The sequence below is a fragment of the Coregonus clupeaformis genome, unplaced genomic scaffold (genome assembly GCF_020615455.1).
Source record: "Coregonus clupeaformis isolate EN_2021a unplaced genomic scaffold, ASM2061545v1 scaf0997, whole genome shotgun sequence".
Taxonomy (NCBI): Eukaryota; Metazoa; Chordata; class Actinopteri; order Salmoniformes; family Salmonidae; genus Coregonus; species Coregonus clupeaformis.
In genome coordinates, this window is record NW_025534451.1 from 158,159 (window position 1) to 180,396 (window position 22,238).

Genomic DNA, 22,238 nt, shown 5'->3' on the forward strand with positions numbered 1-22,238 from the left:
TGTCTTCTTTGTGGTGGTGGTGTTGTCTCTGTCATTCGCAGTTGGGTCCTTGTTCTGACTCGGGAAGGAAGAGTGACGGCTTCTGATCCAGGGTTCTGATCTAGAGCCAGGGATTGTGACCAGCCACTTCAGAGGTCCAGTCTCTCCTGCCAGCAACACCTGATATCAGCAGGTCCTCATGGACTGCAAGACTGTAAACACAAATTGAACAGAAAAGCATAAAGGTTTGTATAAGAAACTCTTTGCTGTACACACAGAAACATGACATGATAATATAAAATGTTAACCATAGACAAGTTAATCTCTAACACTGATTGAAGTACCTTACAATATGGAGCCATTGGAGTTTATTATTAAAAAAATGGCAATGTGTTGATTCAAGAATGACATATTTTGGTAAGACTCCGATAAGAAAAACAAAAATATTCAGAGAGTCAACTTTGTATTTAAATAGTACAGTATTTTTTTATTCCACAAAACGATATAAGTAGAATAACTTTTCTCACTATGGTAACACTAGATTTTCTGTAAATCTGGTACCCTCACTTTGATAAAAATTATTTTAGAATACTTTGGAAAAGGTTACACATTACACACAGCTTCACTACTTTATGTCAAGTAAACATAAAAAGTAAGGCCCAATCATTTCCTCATTACAAAACATCATCAAACAACAGGACAAAGTTGTCACTCTTAATCAGTGAAACATTTTTACAGACACCATCACCATATCATTTCCTCTGCCTCATCATACTCATGCTTTCCTCAGTTCACCTCATCCAGTTCCCTACTACATCCAAAACCAACAGAATTAACTACAAACTAACTAGTACTACATTACATATCACTATACACTATACATGGGCCGTGTGCATTTGCTGCTGGTGTATCCTGAGGTAGCTCCTCTCTGAGAACCTCTTCCCGCAGTGCGTACAGGCGAACGGCCTCTCTCCCGTGTGGACCTTCAGGTGCACCTTCAGATGGTGCTGGTGGGAGAACCGCTTCTCACACTGGGGGGCAGCTGTAGGGTTTCTCCCCGTGTGGACTCTCTGGTGCCTCTTCAAGCTGGATGATTGTGAAAAACTGGCCCGGCACAGTTGGCAGCTGAAAGGTTTCTCCCCTGTGTGCATTCTCTGGTGGATCTCCACCTGTTTGCGGAAACTGAAGGCTTTCCCACAGAATGAACAGAAGCGCTTCTCTTTGCCACCGGATCTACTGATAGCATCACTACCACTGTCATTTGTCAATGGGCTTGTGTAGCCATTTAGTGTTGAGGCACTGGCATTGTCCGAGGTCTGGTTTAACATTAGGAGAGTGTGAGGAGGATGAAGGCCAGGAAGTGTCTGTGTTGTCACAGGGTCCATGTTCCAGTTGATAGATCCTATAGAAGGCAGGCTGAAGGCAGCACCTGTTACGGGGTTAACCTGAGGCGCCATCAGTCTCTCTGAATCACAACTATAGGAGCAGGACGGAGCATCGCTAGCCGAGTCTGTGTCTGTTCTCTCCCGCCGCATACTGACACCTCCTCGCCCTCGCAGACCAAATCTACGCCTCGCCCTGGTCTCAGCCAGTCTGTTGTCATGGAGACTAAGTTTGGTTGTTGTTTTATGTTCCACTGTCTTTTTCTGGTTGTGATTAACAGTGTTGCTCCCCAGCCCAGAGTTGAAGACGCTGTCCCATCCACTGACCTCCACTATGTCGCCTCTGGTCCTGGCCTGCTCAGTGACATTGTCCCCTGGGCCCTTGGCTGCACCTGTCTGGGTCTGGGAATCCAAGATGGCCACCCAGTCATCTGCAGGAAGAGTTTAGAAAATTGACTTTACAAACATGGTAGAGAAAACTACATATGGAGTTTTTTTTGTCAATTACCTGGTCAAGTTCATACATTATAATGTGGCGTTTTTGTATGTAAACATACGCTGTATTGATTTCATTTTATGAATTAAGAAAAAATAATAGCCAGGTGCATCACTATTCCCACTGAAGATCTATTACTGTATGTAGGCTATATGTATTTCTCCCTTACCTTGCTCCCCCATCTTTAGTCCACTCAGCAGATCAATGGTCTCTGGTCCATCTTCTATTGTCTCCTCTTTGACCAGCAGCAGATCAGGCTTCCCATCCTCCATGTCTACTGACTGTATGAGATACAGAGTAAGAGGATGTTGGATCAAGAAATCTGATATGTGCACCCTACTATGGAGCAACTTCTGATTGGGCATTGAGGGATTGCTATGAGTACTATGCAAACATGTTAGTTAATTTTATACTATGCAAAGTTGTTAGTGGATTTGATTACTTGATGTGCTGAGAAGATACATTTTACTCATACACTTATGGGTCGAAATAAAAGCTATGCATGAAGCGTCTTTAGTCATAAGAGTCCCACCTAGTCGACATATATTTAAGAGACCTCATGAGCTGTCCTTACCAGTTACCAGTCTTGGTAATAGAAAAATGCAGCGAGCCAGTGGTTCCTGAGCCACATGCAGCCACATGCAATTGCTTTGAAGTTAGTAGAATAATGTTTTGATATTGCTATATCATCTTAACCTAGAGAAGGACTATAGTATGTTTCTGTGAAAGGCCCCTTCCCTTTGTAAGCCCAGTGACCCGAACCCCCGCTCTGTTTTGCTTAACCCTGTTGTTTATTTTCCAATAACAAACATATGCAACAACCTCGACTAACGTGTACCCCCGCACATTGACTCTGTACCGGTACCCCCTGTATATAGCCTCGTTATTGTTATTTTATTACTTGATTTTTACTTTAGTTTATTTAGAAAATATTTTCTTAACTCTTATTTTTCTTAAAACTGCATTGTTGGTTAAGGGCTTGTAAGTAAGCATTTCACGGTAAGGTCTACACCTGTTGTATACGGCATGTGACAAATAAAATTAGATTTGATGTGTTCTAAAACTTACAGTAATGGTTTTACATCAATTATATCTACTGCAGATTAAATATGCTTGCCCGGCCTTTCCAAGTGTTTTATTGTTTCCCTTTTCTGTATTTTACCACTAGGTGGAGACATTGACCACAGTACCCCTCACCCTGAGGACCAACCTGTATAATCTACCACAGCCTCTCTTATTAGCGCCACCAGCTGAAGAGAGTTCTCCCTGATTGTATTCCACATGCCTTATATCAAGTGATGGGTAACTCCAGTCCTTGGGCGCCGGAGTGGTGTCACACTTTCCCCACATCTCTAGCAAACACAGCTGATTCAACTAATTGCATTCTAAACTGAAGATCATGATTAGTTGATTGTTGGAGTCAGGTGTGTTAGCTGGGGCTGTGGGAAAAGTTTGTATTATTATTATTTAATTACCTACATCATGTTATTTCAAGTAATTCCTTTGGAGCGCAACATCACGTTATAAATAAATTGGGCATGCCTATAAATTGGGCAATTGATGGCATTTAGGGCTTATGTTAACTTTGATTGTGTTCGGTGAAAATGATAAACCTTTCAAACATTATATGCAACGTTGTACGCAAACATTATCAGCAGGTGACTTGATGCCTAGGCTTCTGTGCCAAAGCAATTTAGAAAATTAAGATGTAGTCACATTCACCGCGGTTGTCTGAAGCGTGCTATATAGTTCACAGCTGGCGATGCCTCACCGCGATTGGTTATTCCCCATAATTTGCAACAATGTCAATGAGCATCATAACTCCCCAGTTCAGAGTAGGTTTTAGGATGATGTTAAGACAGTACCTAGATAAAGTCTGAGCCAGGAGTAAAACCAACTCATAAAAGTTTATATCTCAGCTGGTAATCACAACAGTTTGAGGTACCGCAAAAGGTAATATCAGTTAACCCAGAACTAAAGTCTTGCATAATTGCTCAGATGCTTGATTAAGTTCTGGGTCTATACGTGTTAAGAGAAGAGATAGAATGAGGATCGGAACCGGAACGAAGAGCTCCACCCTCTCTTTGCAAGTTATGGGTAAGTCTATGGGCCAAATGTCCCATCCACTTCCGAAATACAAAAGATGCTAACATCTGCGAAATCGTGATTTGCCTAAATAACCAGTGAGGAAAAACCCAAGCACAGGAACTACTGCTGCTGATCTCATGCATCCCATTGTACCATGACAGATCTACGGTCCCATTGAATGTTTCCGCAGTCTGTCCACTAGAGATTACACAAAGGAAAGATAATGATGACACTCATTGACATTTTTGCAAATCGCGATGTGGCGATGAGGTATTGCCAACTTTGAACTCTATAGAGCTCACCAGCTTGAGTAATAGAAAACAGAAATGAGTTACCTCTGGTTCGTTCAGCCATTGTTACAGGTGAAATGAATGGGGAAAGATTGGGTTTTATGATAAACGCAGAAAATAAGGTCTGAGGTTAACCCCCTAGAGCAGGGATGGGCAACTGGTGGCCTGACCCCCTTTCGTAGGCCTGCGGACCAATAAAAAATAATAATTGTTAGGAACTCAGTCGGGGTCTCAACATATTGTTGAGAGTTAGAATAATAGAATACACAAGGTGCAATTTCGAAATTTGGTTGTGCCTCAGCAGTCACTCAATTAGCCCATGTCAGCACTTTTTTTATTTTTTATTGGTAAATGAGTCTAGCGGCCAGCTATCTAAACTTGTAGTAAGCATGGTCGAACTACCAACCGGTGTGGGGCCCATTGATCATCAGTTATCATAATAAAATCTGCAAACATTTGCCTCCACCCTATGGTAAAATGAGTAGAATTGCATGAAATTAGTTATAAAATTGCAAAATCTTCTCTACGCTCCATGGCAAAATGTGCAGAATTACATGAAATGAACTTTAAAACTACAAATGTTTCTCTTCGCTGTCACGAGGGATGAGGGGGGCCGCTAAAATGTTTTGCTTGCAAGGTGGGGGGGGTGGGAGAGCCACTGCGGCCCCTCATGATGAGCTCAATTTTTTTGTGGCCCCCACCCCTATCAAAGTTACCCATCTCTGCCCTAGAATTGAAGTAACAAAAAAAATCCCCATCAAAATCCGTCAGTTTAAGATAGAGATACTGTATGTTTCTTTTGCATGGGCTGCGTCTCAATCCACCGCGTCTGCTTATGCCGCCCTTCGCGCAACTGCGGTGGAAAGTGGCAGAGCTACAGCGCTGTTTGTCAGACCAGGAGACATCCCAAAAATTGGTATTCTCACGAAACGTCTGTAGTATCCAAACGATTTGGCCTACAAAACTAATATGAATGAACACTCCATAGAAAGGGGGAGACTCACGATTGTGTTCTACGCTTCAAACTAATATCACCCCACTGTAGAACACGATGGTGTTCTCCATTTGGTCTACAACCCCCACAAGTGTCACGGGACTGGTCTAAAGGTAATCCATACAAATGAATGGAAGTATTGAGGTACTTTTGTGCCAACAAAAATAAGGGGTTAAATATGTGTACAAATATACACTGCTCAAAAAAATGAAGGGAACACTTAAACAACACATCCTTGATCTGAATGAATGAAATAATCTTATTAAAAAAAAAATCTTTACATAGTTGAATGTGCTGACAACAAAATCACACAAAAATTATCAATGGAAATCAAATGTATCAACCCATGGAGGTCTGGATTTGGAGTCCCCCTCAAAATTAATGTGGAAAACGGGACGGCAGGTACCTTAGTGGTTAAGAGTGTTGTGCCAGTTACCGAAAGGTCGCTGGTTCTAATCCCCGAGCCGACTAGGTGAAAAATCTGTCGATGTGCCCTTGAGCAAGGCACTTAACCCTAATTGCTCATGTAAGTCGCTCTGGATAAGAGCGTCTGCTAAATGACTAAAATGTAAATGTAAATGAAAACCACACTACAGGCTGATCCAACTTTGATGTAATGTCCTTAAAACAAGTCAAAATGAGGCTCAGTAGTGTGTGTGGCCTCCACATGCCTGTATGACCTCCCTACAACGCCTGGGCATGCTCCTGATGAGGTGGCGGATGGTCTCCTGAGGGATCTCCTCCCAGACCTGGACTAAAGCATCCGCCAACTCCTGGACAGTCTGTGGTGCAACGTGGCGTTGGTGGATGGAGCGAGACATGATGTCCCAGATGTGCTCAATTGGATTCAGGTCTGGGGAACGGGCGGGCCAGTCCATAGCATCAATGCCTTCCTCTTGCAGGAACTGCTGACACACTCCAGCCACATGAGGTCTAGCATTGTCTTGCATTAGGAGGAACCCAGGGCCAACCGCACCAGCATATGGTCTCACAAGGGGGTCTGAGGATCTCATCTCGGTACCTAATGGCAGTCAGGCTACCTCTGGCGAGCACATGGAGGGCTGTGACGGCCCCCCAAAGAAATGCCACCCCACACCATGACTGACCCACCACCAAACCGGTCATGCTGGAGGATGTTGCAGGCAGCAGAACGTTCTCCACGGGCGTCTCCAGACTCTGTCACGTCTGTCACATGTGCTCAGTGTGAACCTGCTTTCATCTGTGAAGAGCACAGGGCGCCAGTGGCGAATTTGCCAATCTTGGTGTTCTCTGGCAAATGCCAAACGTCCTGCACGGTGTTAGGCTGTAAGCACAACCCCCACCTGTGGACGTCGGGCCCTCATACCACCCTCATGGAGTCTGTTTCTGACCGTTTGAGCAGACACATGCACATTTGTGGCCTGCTGGAGGTCATTTTGCAGGGCTCTGGCAGTGCTCCTCCTGCTCCTCATTGCACAAAGGCAGAGGTAGCGGTCCTGCTGCTGGGTTGTTGCCATCCCTACGGCCTCCTCCACGTCTCCTGATGTACTGGCCTGTCTCCTGGTAGCGCCTCCATGCTCTGGACACTACGCTGACAGACACAGCAAACCTTCTTGCCACAGCTCGCATTGATGTGCCATCCTGGATGAGCTGCACTACCTGAGCCACTTGTGTGGGTTGTAGACTCCGTCTCATGCTACCACTAGTGTGAAAGCACCGCCAGCATTCAAAAAGTGACCAAAACATCAGCCAGGAAGCATAGGAACTGAGAAGTGGTCTGTAGTCACCACCTGCAGAACCACTTCTTTATTGGGGGTGTCTTGCTAATTGCCTATCATTTAGCTTATTTGATTTAGAACTTTAGGACCCCTTTAGGTATCAAACAAATGTTATAAATCAAATAGCTAAATGATCCATGATATGACCTTCTTAAAACAATTCCATATGCCAGCTTAGAACAACCCCCCTGTCTGCTCAAACGGTCAGAAACAGACTCCATGAGGGTGGTATGAGGGCCCGACGTCCACAGGTGGGGGTTAAGCTGTTGGGGGGGTTGTTCTAAGCTGGCATATGGAATTGTTTTAAGAAGGTCATATCATGGATCATTTAGCTATTGGATTTAGAACTTTAGGACCCCTTTAGGTATCAAACAAATGTTCTAAATCAAATAGCTAAATGATCCATGATATGACCTTCTTAAAACAATTCCATATGCCATCCTGGTCATGAGGTGTCCTAAATATGTCAACTAGATGTGACTTAGGACTGCAGAGGCTTCATGCATAGCTTTTATATTTACCCATTAAAGTAGGAGTAACATTTCTCTATTCTCAGCACTTACTACCAATGTTGTACTCAGAGAACCTTAGTGGAATACTATTCAGACAGTAGTTTACAGTGGGCTCACCTCAGTGAGACTGTGTGTGGTCCTGTGCCGCTCAGCTGGTTCCTCTGTGGGCTCAGGAGGAGGTGTTGTCTGGTTGTCTTCCATGACCATGGTCCCCTCAGGGTTCCCCAGACCCTCCTCACACCCCTCCTCCTTCACCAGCAGCACCTCTGGACCCTCCTCCTCCTGGAAGAGAGAGGTGATACAGATTACACAGACATACACACCCTCAGGTACGTACACACACACACAGATAATAAACACACTTTCAACATGGAGTGTTTACCCATCCCCACTACGTTTGAGTCCTTTACTGTAGTTACAGAATGACTTCATTGTTGTTAAACCCATCATGGTGGACATAAATATGATGTTGTTGGTAAATATGAGTCAGCTATGATAAAGTGAAAAGTCATCATCAGACAAACCCGACTTAACTATTTCGTAAAGTAGGTGTTTGTTAGTGTGTGTGTTATATGAAAACCACACATACACATGTATCTCTGTGTGCCTGGCAGACATCTCTGCTTTGATGTTTTTTTCAAGATGAGTGATAAGAGAATCGTCCAGCACATTGGGTATCTCACTACACCCCCATATGCCATGTCTTGATATATGCAGATAGACTGATTAAAAGTAAGTTTACATTGTAATACTTCTGACAGCCAACTTTCTAGCTCCACCCACAACTTTTGGACTTTATAGCATTCCCAAAAGCATGGATTATGGAGTCATTATTAGTTTTACACTTAAGACATGACTCTGCTGTTGTGCTGTAGAATTTGTGAATTTTGTCTTGTATAATATAGTTTATACTGGATTAACCGTACATTTTCGTTAGTTATGCTCCAACTTTCCCTCCATCTTGTGCCAACAAGTCTTGGTTCCAATAGTTTATATTTCTTTCTAAGAGATTGTCAGATGGATATGCTCTCTGCAAGGTTTTGTATATCTTCCCTATCATATGAACATCCTTTTCTGACTCGAATAAGATTCCCTTAAGGTTGCTCTGATGTCCAAAAGATTTCAAATCAAAATTGATTTGCATGTATTTGAAACTAGCTACATTGGTCAGTCCAGAATTACTTTTTCATTCTGTCAGGGACATACATTTATTTCCTGTTACCAAGTCATGTACGGTTTTCTATACCTTTTGTTTTCCATGTGGTCCAATTTATCGGTGAATTCTGAAAAGCTATCCAAGGATTGTTCCATAGGGTTGTGTTGTTAGTGAGGGATATTGGTTCTTGTAGAATACATTGAATTTTCTTCCATATTGTTATTGTGTTCTTAACTATAAAGTTGTTAAAGTTGTTAGCTTTATCCTTTGGAAATAGACACGTAAAGAGATTCTGGGGATGAGCATACCTGGCCACGGTTTCAAATGATAACTTTTTAGCATTTGTGGCACAAATCCAATGCAAGTCAATGCTAACTATATTATCATTTTTCAGCGCTCATATCCAAATCATCATATTGTTTGTGTTTTTGGGATGTCACTTCTTGCCACTGTGGGGCAGTAATATATAAGGTGATGGGTCAGGTCATAGGTTAGGTTTAAAGGGATAGTAAACCCAAATTACAAAATTACACATTGGTTTCCTTACCCTGTAAGCAGTCTATGGACAAGGTATGACGGCAATCTATGCATCTCAAAGGGTGCGTTTCTCTACTCATAGGTTGCTGACTCCTTACAACACCTGGATAGGTATTTGACGTATCAACTAACCACATCATGGTCACGTTCCCCTGCTCAGACGTTGCAAGCATCGACCAATGGTTGTGCGTAGGGCTGACTATTATGGAATTTGGGGTAACGATTATTTGTAACGCAAATGGCAACAGTTATTGTCATAATTGTCATTTTTGTTCAAATGTTTTGCGCTTGTTGCATCATAATGCCTCTTTAGAAATTAGGGAAGACATAAAGTAGGGTCCGAAATTGACACCCTTGATAAAGATGAGCAAAAATTACTATAAAATACAGTACATAATCCATATACTGAGCTATATTGTATGCAACATTTTTTGGGGAAATGTATTTTATCTTATAGAAATACAATTGCTCAGAGAAATAGATTTTCTTCAACAAGTAATATTTTTCTTTTTTTAAAACATAGGGGTCAAAATTATTGACATCCCTGTTTTCAATACCTCACCTTGAGAGGAAAATGCCACTGAGCCTTTTTCTAAAATGTTGTATGAGATTGGAGAACACATTGGGAGGGAGTTTAGACCATTCCTCCATACGGAATCTTTCCAGATCCTTGATATCCTTCGTTTGCGCTTATGGACTGCCCTCTTCAATTCAAACCACAGGTATTCAATGGGATTTGGGTCCGGAGACAGATTCTGTGGTCAATCAACTATTTATTTGTGGATTTTGATGTGTGCTTGGGGTTATTGTCTTTCTGGAAGATCCAGGTTTTTGTCTAAAATGTCCTGGTACTGGGTAAAGTTCCTGATGCCATTGACCTTAACAAGGGCCCCAGGACCAGTGAAAGCAAAACAGCCCCATAACATCAAAGATCCACCACCATATTTTACAATAGGTATGGGGTTCTTATCTGCTTATGCATTCTCATTTCAACGCCAAAGCCACCACTGGTGTGCATGGCCAAAAAGCTCAGTTCTCATCTCAGTTCTTCATCAATGATGACTTCTCCGAAAAGGTTTTTCTTTATTTTTTACTATTTTCTACATTGTCGAATAATAGTGAAGACCGCTTTGTTATGGCAAGCCTAAGTAAGTTCAGGAGTAAACATTTGCATAACCAGTCATAATAAATTGCATGGACTCTCTCTGTGTGCAATAATTTTTGAATGACTGCCTTATCTCTGTACCCCACACATACAATTAAGAATTTCAAACACAGATTCAACCACAAAGACCTGGGAGGTTTTTCAATGCCTCACAAAGAAGGGCACCTATTGGTAGACGGATAAAAAAAATTGACATTGAATATCCCTTTGAGCATGGTGAAGTTATTAATTACACCCAGTCACTACAAAGATACAGGTGTCCTTCCTAACTCAGTTGCCGGAGAGGAAGGAAATGTTTTCAAGAAGTAAAACCAATAGTCTGATCATTTACACATCAATGAAAAGTGTCTCAGCGCAACGAAATCGCCTTTGGATAAGCTCAAATGCATAAACATCGACAGATTTACGAAATGAAATATTATCCACACCAAAGACCATAACTTATTTGACAAATTATACATAGCCCAACTATAAAACGTGGGTGAGCATCCACACTGGAGGAAAGTTTATCGTTCTACAGTAGGCCTACATCTGTCATCCAACTCAGCCAGGGAAACACAAACAGTAGCCTATTATCGGTTTTCACACCTTTCATAATGTGACAATGGATAGGCTAACGGGTAGGCTACAGAATATAGCCTATTGGAATATAATCAAATGGCCAATTGCGAACATCGATGACACTAGAATATCAGCAGCTGATGTCTCGTTAAAGCATCAATATGTGCTAAATTCACCCGCACAGCTGATCTCAACACAGTGGTGAGGAGGAGTCTACCATGTCCGGAAGCGAATTCACCATTCATTTTCACTCAAACATCATTTTAAGCTTTGTTTTACTGTTGACCGTTAGCTGATTTCGGGATTGTATATCAATTTGCTCTCCTTAAATACACTACATGACCAAAAGTATGTGGACACCTGCTCGTCAAACATCTCATAAAAAAATCATGGGCATTAATATGGAGTTGGTCCCCCCTTCGCTGCTATAACAGCCTCCACTCTTCTGGGAAGGCTTTCCACTAGATGTTGGAACATTGCTGCAGGGACTTGCTTCCATTCAGCCAAAAGAGCATTAGTGAGGTCGGGCACTGATGTTGGGTGATTAGGCCTGGCTCGCAGTCGGCGTTCCAATTCATCCCAAAGGTGTTCGATGGGTTGAGGTCAGGGCTCTGTATGGATCTCGCTTTTTGCACAGGGGCATCGTCATGCTGAAACATGAAAATGCCCCCATCACTAGTCTCAACTAAAAATCTGCACAAACCCGATAAACTGTATTCATTTTCTCATTAAAAGTGTATTGGGAAAAAAAACAGTAGTTGAACAGAAGTAATGAAAAAGGCATTTGTGAACATCATATAGCCTACACAGTACAAACACAATATGTAACAGACTTTTTAGGCATTCATTTTCACACAAAGTCTGGATGCAATATTCTACCCAGGAATATATCAACACTGTTAGTCTTACGCTCATTATTCCAAATGCATCTGTTGATGTTTTCTGCTGACAATGAAAATTCATCTTTTGTCTTTAATGCAGAGATTGATCAAAATGTCAGAAGCTACCTAGTGGAATGGTTACTTTCCATGTTATAGAGTGGAATGGTTTTTCTGCTGGTGTATCCTCTCTGAGAATCTCTTCCCTCAGTGTGTACAGGTGAGCGGCCTCTATCCCGTATGGACCTTCAGGTGCATCTTCAGCTGTTCCTGGCGGGAAAACCTCTTCTCACACTGGGGGCAGCTGTAGGGTTTCTCCCCTGTGTGGACCCTCTGGTGCCTCTTCAGATGACCAGCCTGGGCAAAGCGCATGTGACACTGGGTACAGCTGTAAGGTTTCTCCCCTGTGTGGACCCTCTGGTGGATCTCCACCTTCTGGAGGCTGCTGAAGCCTTTGTTACAGAACATGCAGAGGAACCGTTTCTCTTTACTATTGCCTGATGTTGCTCCCCCTCCACAAGCCTTGGCTCTTTGGTCGTTTGAGTTCAATACCTGATCGAAAAAGACACAGCCGTGTGAATCGGAAGGTGCCATTGACGTGGTCACTGGGTTGGGATCCCTGAACTCGTGTAAAGGGGAGTGGGTGACAATATTTATATTTGTCTCTAAGCTTTCTCTGTAATGTAAGAAATCTCTGCCCTGTGAGTGTCTGTCTCCTAGGTGACTATCCGCATTCCATCTGGAAGAAGCGTTGCCCTCCTCTTTCACAGTCACCTCATCTACGACTATAACCTCCCCTTTCTTATCTAGGCACCCTTCAGAGTATACACTACTACTGTACTGGTTGCAGTCCTCTCTAGACAGAGCAGTCTGTGTCTCTAAACCCAAGGATATGTTGCCAGGGTCCATCTCTGTAGTGTAAGAACAAGACAGATCATCACCACCAGTGTCTAACGCGTCACCATCACCATGGGAATGAACAGTCCTCTGGCTCTGGTGAAATACCGGTAAATACTCTGAGCCAGGAGCAGGAGGACAGCGGAGTGGCCCCAGCCCAAGTCTGTCTGGGTCTGATCTGTGGTCAGATCCTGTGTGTAAGAGCCTGTGTGTTACAGTTAAAATGTCGGCGTCTGTCTCTGACTTGAGGACGGCGTTCTGCGTTCCACTGACCTCCGTGATGCTGCGTCGGGCGGCGGTGGTGGGGTCCTCCGTGGCTACAGGGGGTGCTCCAGTCACTCCAGTCTGGGTGTCTCTGCTGTGTTGTGGGTCCTCTACTTCAATCCTACCCTGCTTGACCCCAGGACTTGCAGCCTCTGCATCTGCAGACTGACACAAGAATAGCGGATGTTACTACCGATACTTGACTGGAATTGGATAACAATGTCATAGGGAAGTCTCACAAGCTCCCCTATGGCAGATAAATAAGGATGTACATGTAAACAAGTGAATAGCTGAGGGGAACCTTTCTGAAATAAACTGGCCACATTTGATGTACTGTAGTTTTGATGTAATACTATTACACTAACCTCTATCACAATAACATGCTGGGTTGAGGTTCCACTCCCCTCATCAACAGTGATTGGTTGGTCATCTCTCCATGTATTGTGTCCCGCTGGCTTCACAAAACTCCTGTGGCCTCCAGTGAGATGTCCTTCACCTGAGAGTGTGATTGGGGGAAAAGAGGTGGTTAGGTCAGCTACTGTCAATGCTCAACGGTATATTGTCCACTATTGACACTGTCTAGAATTGGCAAGGATGACTTCGCATAACTTCTTGATATACGATTTATAGATCGATTGATTATGTTCCATGCATCATATTGTTTTAAATGAGTAAATAATAGGAAATTCAGTAAATCAAGAATCTGGTTAGAATATGATAGTGTGTTTGTGCAAGATAGCAGTAATCAGGGGCATTATTGCATATGATCCAAAAACTGACCAAGCCCAATCAGGGCCGGATTAATGCAGGGGCTTACCGTGGCTGAAGCCCCTGGGCCCAGAACCGTGGGGGAACAAGAGGCAGCAAAAAAAAAAAAAAAAGTACAAAATATTCTATATATATATATATATATATATATATATATATATATATATATATATATATATATATATATATATATATATATATATATATATATATATACACACTATATATTATACAGTTTTAGAAATGTAGTACATCATTTTTTTTTACTGCAACTGCCAACTACAGGACGATTCAGGAGCCCGCTCTCAATAAGTGTAGACAGCCTGCTGCCGCTCTGCTAGTCGTCAGCAGGGGGGAGGAGAGGAGGTATGGGGCCCTGCTTTGATTGGGTAACTGATTCATAAAATAAAATTAACTGCATAATAAATAAATGTGACTGGTCAATTGTGTAAATCAGGGCCTGGGCCCAAACCCATAGCGGGCCCAAGACAAAAATAAATAAATCAACTTTTTTTTTTTTTTTATCCAACCACGGGAGCCTGCTCTCAATGTTCAAAATACACCAGAGAGCATAATTTAGCCACAGAGGATCAATCGTTCCTAAAAAATTAACTGTGGATAAAATGTTCTAACAAGCACATACACGTAACTGCCAAAATAAAGGAAACACCAACATAAAGAGTCTTAAAAGGGTGTTGGGCCACCTCGAATTGCCAGAACGGCTTCAATGCGCCTTACATTTTACATTTTAGTCATTTAGCAGACGCTCTTATCCAGAGCGACTTACAGTTAGTGAGTGCATACATTTTTCATACTGGCCCCCCGTGGGAATCGAACCCACAACCCTGGTGCTCTACCAACTGAGCTACAAGAGGCCTTGGCATAGATTCTACAAGTGGATTCAAACCATTCATGACTTGAATGGGAACTCCCATCTATGGATTATATTTCTATGGTTGGTTGTGGCTTTCCATTGGCCTATTGCTCATTTCAAAATACAATCGCCGGGGAAAAAAACATACAGCTTGGAAAGCAAATGCCTACTGCTGAAAAGATAAGACTAATCTGTTTTTTTGCTAACAGCAGCACTGTTTTTCAAAGTAGCTCATCTTGAGATAGGCTATTGCCAAGAGGAACGCGTCAGCCATCACTGTGAGTAGTGGCCTATGGCTTCATCTTCATCATTAGGTGAGCCTGGGCTATTTTTTTGGTTTGAATTCAAGACCAGATTGATCTCAGTTTGTCAATGTAGCCACTCATTTCGGTCATTTTTGTGAAATTAATAAAGATTTTGCTAATGTCTTCTGTCATGTAAATGAAGTAGAATAGCATGAAATGCAATTATTCCATTAACAGACGTTCCCCATGTGTGGAAATCCTAAAAACGCCTCTGCTTAACTGTAGCCTATAACACATCACAAATGGTATTATGGCTTTATTATAATGGGGCATTTTCTTCAACAGTAAATGTAACACGTCGAATTGCATCTTGGTGCACGAATTTCTTTACAAAAAAGTATGGTGTGCCTGGAAGGGCTTATATATATATATATATATATATATATATATATATATATATATATATATATATATATATATATATATATATATATATATATATATATATATATATATATATATAAAAAGTAAAGCCCCCGGCCTATGATTTCTCAATCTGGCCCTGAGCCCAATTCTAGCTAACACATATGAATACATGGGCAGAGGGTAACTGGGCGACAGCCCACACCTACTGCAAAATGTACCTCTTGCCATTCCTCTGTATCGGTCGAGGATCTTGACATTATCGGTCCCCTCTGCGCGCTCCCGTGCCACCTTCAGTTCCAATAGCTGTAGTTTCCTCCGCAATGCCCTGTTTTCTTTCTGGCTTTGAGTTATTTCCAAACGAAACACTGCATAATCGTCGTCTACGAGTTTACATATGTCTGCCACGGCTGCATTCGCTAGCAACTCCATGATGGAGGCTATTTGAGTGTGAAAAGCTGTACAGTTAGCCATTGTTAGCAGCTAGCTAGCGTTACCTAAATAACATCTATCAACCAAGTCCTGTCTCCAACGCAAATTAAACACTGCCTTGTATGTAATGCTGTGCAGTTAAATTAGTCATATGTTGAGTTCCAGGGGGTTAAATAACAATAAAAACGCTAACGCGGAAATTGTTCTCAGTCACTGTTCACTTCCGTTTACTACTTCTTCTTCGCGTGAATTTCCGGCAGACTAGACGCTATGTTGCGTATTGCTGCCCTTCGCAGGTCGGAGTCCGGATTGCACATTGGTCACAAGAAAAGAGAAGCATCCAGCGCCGAATTGTACAGTCGTGGTCAAAGGTTTTGAGAATGACACAAGTATTGGTCTCCACAAAGTTTGCTGCTTCAGTGTTCTTAGATCTTTATGTTAGTAGTTACTATGGTACACTGAAGTATAATTACAAGTATTCCATAAGTGTCAAAGGCTTTCATTGACAATAACATTGAGTTTATGCAAAGAGTCAATATTTGAAGTGTTGACCCTTCTTTTTCAAGACCTCTGCAATCCGCCCTGGCATGCTGTTAATTAACTTCTGGGCCACATCCTGACTGATGGCTGCCCATTCTTGCATAATCAATGCTTGGAGTTTGTCAGAAGTTGTGGGTTTTTGTTTGTCCACCCGCCTCTTGAGGATCTTACCACAAGTTCTCAATGGGATTAAGGTCTGGGGAGGTTCCTGGCCATGGACCCAAAATGTCGATGTTTTGTTCCCCGAGCCACTTAGTTATCACTTTTGCCTTATGACAAGGTGCTCCATCATGCTGGAAAAGGCATTGGTCGTCACCAAACTGTTCTTGGATGGTTGTGAGCTCTCGGAGGATGTGTTGGTACCATTCTTTATTCATGGCTGTGTTCTTATGCAAAATTGTGAGTGAGCCCACTCCCTTGGCTGAGAAGCAACCCCACACATGAATGGTCTCAGGATGCTTTACTGTTGGCATGACACAGGACTGATGGAAGCGCTCACCTTGTCTTCTCCGGACAAGGTATTTTCCGGATTTCCCAAACAATCGGAAAGGGGATTCATCAGAGAAAATGACTCTACCCCAGTCCTCAGCATTCCAATCCCTGTACCTTTTGCAGAATATCAGTCTGTCCCTGTAGTTTTTCCTGGAGAGGAAGTGGCTTCTTGCTGCCCTTCTTGACACCAGGCCATCCTCCAAAAGTCTTCGCCTCACTGTGCGTGCAGATGCACTCACACCTGCCTGCTGCCATTCCTGAGCAAGCTCTGCACTGGTGGTGCCCCGATCCTGCAGCTGAATCAACTTTAGGAGACGGTCCTGGTGCTTGCTGGACTTTCTTGGGCGCCCTGACGCCTTCTTCACAACAATTGAACCTCTCTCCTTGAAGTTCTTGATGATCCGATAAATGGTTGATTTAGGTGCAATCTTACTAGCAGCAATATCCTTGCCTGTGAAGCCCTTTTTGTGCAAAGCAATAATGACGGCACGTGTTTCCTTGCAGGTAACCGTGGTTGACAGAGGAAGAACAATGATTTCAAGCACCACCCTCCTTTTAAAGCTTCCAGTCTGTTATTCTGACTCAATCAGCATGACAGAGTGATCTCCAGCCTTGTCCTCATCAACACTCTCACTTGTGTTAACGAGACAATCACTGACATGATGGCAGCTGGTCCTTTTGTGGCAGGGCTGAAATGCAGTGGAAATGTTTTTTTGGGATTAAGTTCATTTTCATGAAGCTGCCAGGGACTTTGCAATTAATTGCAATTCATCTGATCACTCTTCATGACATTCTGGAGTATATGCAAATTGCCATCATCAAGCACTGAGGCAGCAAACTTTGTGGAGACCAATACTTGTGTCATTCTCAAAACTTTTGACCACGACTGTATTAGTTGAAAACAAGACTGTTGTCAGGGCAGACCTGGTTGTAGCTAGATATTTTTGAGTAGCGTCTTGGATATTTTTAGCTATCCCTTTCCTTAACCTTAACCTAATTATCCTAACCTGCTATGAAAAGTCACTTAGTCACCGGTAGACCTGCCCTGAAAGTATCCACTAATGCTGCAGATTATGCGCGCTGATACCATGTGGTCTGCGGACCTCAAAGCGCATGCGCGTGCGTCTCTGATGGTAATTTTGCGTCTCAAATGGTATGTGTGCACGCAACCTGTAGACGTTTCTGAAGTCCCACACGGAGATGGAAGTCATCATGTCGGAGGACCGGGCGAGGAAGAGGGCAGATGGCGAGAAGAAACGAAGCAGAAAGAAGGGTGCAAGGTGCAAACCTGAACCGACTGCGAAATACAAGCTGAGTACTTTCTCCTTTGGGTCAAGTACAGGAGAGAAAAATGCACGTTACGTGTCTGAAGACCCTGAGTAGTCGACGGATAGTGAACTTGAAATTGATTCTGACAAAAGTGAGGAGAAATAACTTGCATCGTCAGGTGAGGTGAAGGCTTCCGAGCCTCACCCCAATGATCAGGAAAATGCCATAGATTTCTCTGGCCCAGTGGGAGTACAATTCGTGGAGAAAGTGGATCCATGCCTTTTGGCCGATTCGTTTGTGGTATCAGGCTGGTTGAAGAAGGAGTTGGGTTCTGTCAATTCGATCAAAGTATCCAGAGGTGGACTTGTGTTGATTTTTTGGTATGTCTGCTGCTCAGAGGGAGACAGTGCTGCGCGTTTCGAGACTCGGGATGAAAGCGGTGTCCTGCTTTGCTCTCTGGAGCACAGCGCCGCTGAAAGGAGTGATAACTGGGGTGGGGTTGAGTGTTAAGGTGGATCAACTGAAGTTGGGGATCCCCGTTGTCTGTGATACATGCCGTCTGGTGCGCAGACCCTGTGGCAAGCGCGAGACTGAGGAGACCCTGTCTGTCGTTCTGAATTTTGATTCAGAGTATTTGCCGGATAAAGTCATGCTAGGGTATATAACTTATCCCGTGAGAGCTTTTGTTACGAACCCACTACCGTGTTTCAGGTGTCGAGTTTATGGTCATGTTGCAGCTGTATGTAGGAGGGAGATTCCGAGGTGTGAGAAGTGTGCTGGAGGGGATGGGACAAACGAGTGTGTCGTTTCGATGGAACAGGTGGAGTGTGTCAATTGTGGGGGTGGCCATGTTGCTGGGGATCAATAATGTCCTGTGCGAGTGAGACAGATTTAAGTATCCAGGGTGAAAGCAGTGCAGAAAGTGTGGGAAAAGGGTGAGGGAGCCTGAGAAGATCCCTGTGACTAGTAGGCCAGTACAGAGTGACCCGCACAGTTTGTGCTTTAGTAAGGTTGGCTTCTTGCCATTTATTGCTATTTTCATTAATTGCACCGCACAGATGGAACGGAAGTCCCAGAAGATTGAATTGGTAGTAGCAGTAGTAGAGAAGTTTTTGGGTATCAGAGATTTTGGTGCAGAAGAACTACAGGGGCTTTTGAGAGAAGGGTTTCCAGCCTCCCAGGCTGACGGCCTGGTGTAGGACCTGTTGGGGCCAAAGTAGTGGGAAGGGGTGCAGAAACACCTTTGGCAGTGATTAAAGCTGTGAGTCTTTTTGAGTACGTCTCTATGAGATTTGCACACCTGAACTGTACAATATTTGTCCATTATTCTTTTACAAATTCTTCAAGCTCTGTCAAGTTGGTTGTTGAACATTGCTAGACAGCCATTTTCAAGTCTTCCCATAGACTCTCAAGCCGATTTAAGTCAAAACTGTAACTAATCCACTCAGAAACATTCAATGTCGTCTTGGTAAGCAACTCTAGCGTAGATTTGGCCTTGTGTTTTAGGTTATTGTCCTGCAGAAAGGTGAATTTGTCTCCCAGTGTATGTTGGAAAGCAGACTGAACTAGGTTTTCCTCTAGGATTTTGCCTGTGCTTAGCTGTATTCCATTTCTGTTTATCCCAAAAAAAACTCTCTAGTCCTTGGTGATGACAAGCATACCCATAATATGATGCAGCCACCACCATGCTTGAAAATATGAAGAGTGGTACTCAGTAATGTGTTATGTTGGATTTTCCCCAAACATAACGCTTTGTATTCAGGACATAAAGTTAATTTCTTTGCCACATTGTTTGCCTTGTTGCAAACAGGATGCATGTTTTGGAATATTTTTATTCTGTACAGGTTTCCTTCTTTTCACTTTGTCATTTAGGTTAGTATTGTGGAGTAATTACAATGTTGTTGATCCATCCTCAGTTCTCTCATATCACAACCATTAAACTCTGTAACTGTTTTAAAATCACCATCGGCCTCATGGTGAAATCCCTTAGCAGTTTCCTTCCTATCTGACGCCTGTATCTTTGTAGTGACTGGCATTTATACACCATCAAAAGCCTAATTTACTAACTTCACCATGCTCAAAGGGAGTTTTATTTTATTCATTTTTTTACAAATCGTTGCCGTTCTTTGCGAGGCATTGAAAAACCTCCCTGGTCTTTGTGGTTCAATCTGTGTTTGAAATTCACTACTTGATTGAAGGAACTTACAGATAATTGTATTCAAGAGCATGTTGTGTCTCAACCGATGGCGGGCAAAACACAAAAACCTCAGATGAAAAAACCCAGCTTTTACACGTTTTTAGATCATTGACGTTAAATTTTATTTTGGCATCATATCAATCTCAACCGTTTATATTTTCCAGTGATGAAGACATGGATGTCTCATAGTGTGGTGGGATGTGCAAAATGGGTCAACTTTAAGCACCTTTATCTCGTGAATATTTTGACATTCAGGTCCAAAAAGTCAAGTTCTGAGCAATTCTACAATGGGTAAATATCTATGGAAGGTTTCGTTCAAAAAGTGATTGAATTAAAATTGATTTACTTACCCTATGTGTAATGATGTCATTGCATAGTGTTGTGTGAGCCAGGGGAGAGTTGGTAGATAATTGGTTTGGTGTCACAGTCTTTTTTCCTTATGTCAAAGGAGATTACTGATATTGATCTTAGAAATGATTGATGGACAGGATATATGACTTGGGGGTAAAGAGTAATAACATCAAAGAGAAGGGAGTGCCCATGATGGGTACCAGATGTTAGTGAAGAGACTTGTAACAGAGTGTATATAAGCTGAGGGATCTCTTTGTTCTGGAGTTAGGAAGATGGCAGAGGCAGGGCCATGTCCTTCGTCTGTTATAACTAACCATGGTACCATATTAAATATCTTATATGAACTCCCCATCAAAAGTGTCTAAGTATATCATTACATTCTTAATTACTTGATACCCTAGAAACTCATCATAACAGATTGGCGTCTAAACGAACAGGATGCAGTTCACAGCCAAACTAACAGGTAAGCAGACTTTCATTTTTGGGGGATTATGTCAAATTCTGCTTATCTGTGGTAAAGCTAAGCTGTAACGAACATTTACAATTCTATATTTTAAAGGGGGACGATGAGTGGTGTTGAGTTATGTAAGGGATGTAGGGAGAATATCAAATAGGACTATGACATGGTGTTATGATTCAAAAATAGGGTGTGTTCAAAGTACTGAGTAAAGGCAACAGAGGACAAACGAGTGGGCGCAGGGCATCCATTATGTAAAAGTACATCATAAAGAGTGGGTATTATTCCCTTAAAGGTACATTAGAAATGAAAATGAGTGCAGGGCACCATTGATGTAAGATACATCATAAAGAGAGTGGGCAAGGCACTCTTGATGTAAGATACATCATAAAATGATGCACCCTTGATGCAAGATGCATCATAAAGAGAGTGGGCAGGTATAGAGAGACTCTATAACAGGTATAGAGAGACGATTGCGTGGTAGTCATATTTTTTTTGGCATTCACTAAGGGTTGGCTAGATTAAACGATTGAGAATGGTGGCGTAATGTCTATAAATAAATTGGATATTGATAATATGGATAAATTAAATATATGATGGTAAAATACAGCAAGTGTTTGGTCTTACTTGTAGCCTCCTTAGAAAGGACAGACCTACATCTGCTGTATTCTAATAATGGCGGTTTGGTGGTTTCATAAGAGTTGTGGCTATGATCTTAGTTGATTAAAGGGGAAATATAATGTAGTTTAGGACGCACAGAGAAGCGAATGTCTTATCTTCATGGGAAGTGAAATAGGGGAATTAGGAGAATAAAAGGAAATATAACATTGACTGAGGACTATGGCAACTTTTGGTTGAGGTCAATACAGAAGTATTATGGACATACTATTGTAATAGATAAACTGAACCAAACATGACGTTACTACAGCAATTTAGGATGGTTAATGGCATATTATTAATGTTGTTACGTTAGTTTTTAAACCCTATGGTAGAGATAAATGCAGAACGCTGTTTGAGAATGTGTTATTTTGTCTACTAGTAAAAAAATTGAAGAATTTACATGTTTTTGTCTGTGGGTGTTAAACATTGGGGCTCGCTGAAACGTGAGAGCGCTGCAAGGGACATTATGGGTTACGTTAGGTGTACAAGGATCAGTGGTTGCTGTGGAGAAGGAAGTCATAGGGGGTTGAATGTTTGGTGTGAAAGGGCTAGCTAGTTAGTGGTGAGAACTAGT

The 22,238-nt window shown here is 42.4% G+C and overlaps 1 protein-coding gene across 1 annotated transcript; it reads right to left on the bottom strand.

The window, feature by feature from the left end:
* Positions 1–563: 563 nt before the first annotated feature.
* LOC121563425 (zinc finger protein 768) lies at positions 564–13,357 on the bottom strand. Its single transcript, XM_045217286.1, has 5 exons — positions 13,322–13,357; positions 12,966–13,121; positions 7,616–7,780; positions 2,027–2,138; positions 564–1,792 (listed from the first exon to the last, which is right to left on the bottom strand). Exons 3-5 carry the CDS (start codon positions 7,703–7,705, stop codon positions 855–857), a joined length of 1,140 nt encoding a protein of 379 aa, XP_045073221.1. The 5' UTR covers positions 7,706–7,780; positions 12,966–13,121; positions 13,322–13,357; the 3' UTR covers positions 564–854.
* Positions 13,358–22,238: the final 8,881 nt, after the last annotated feature.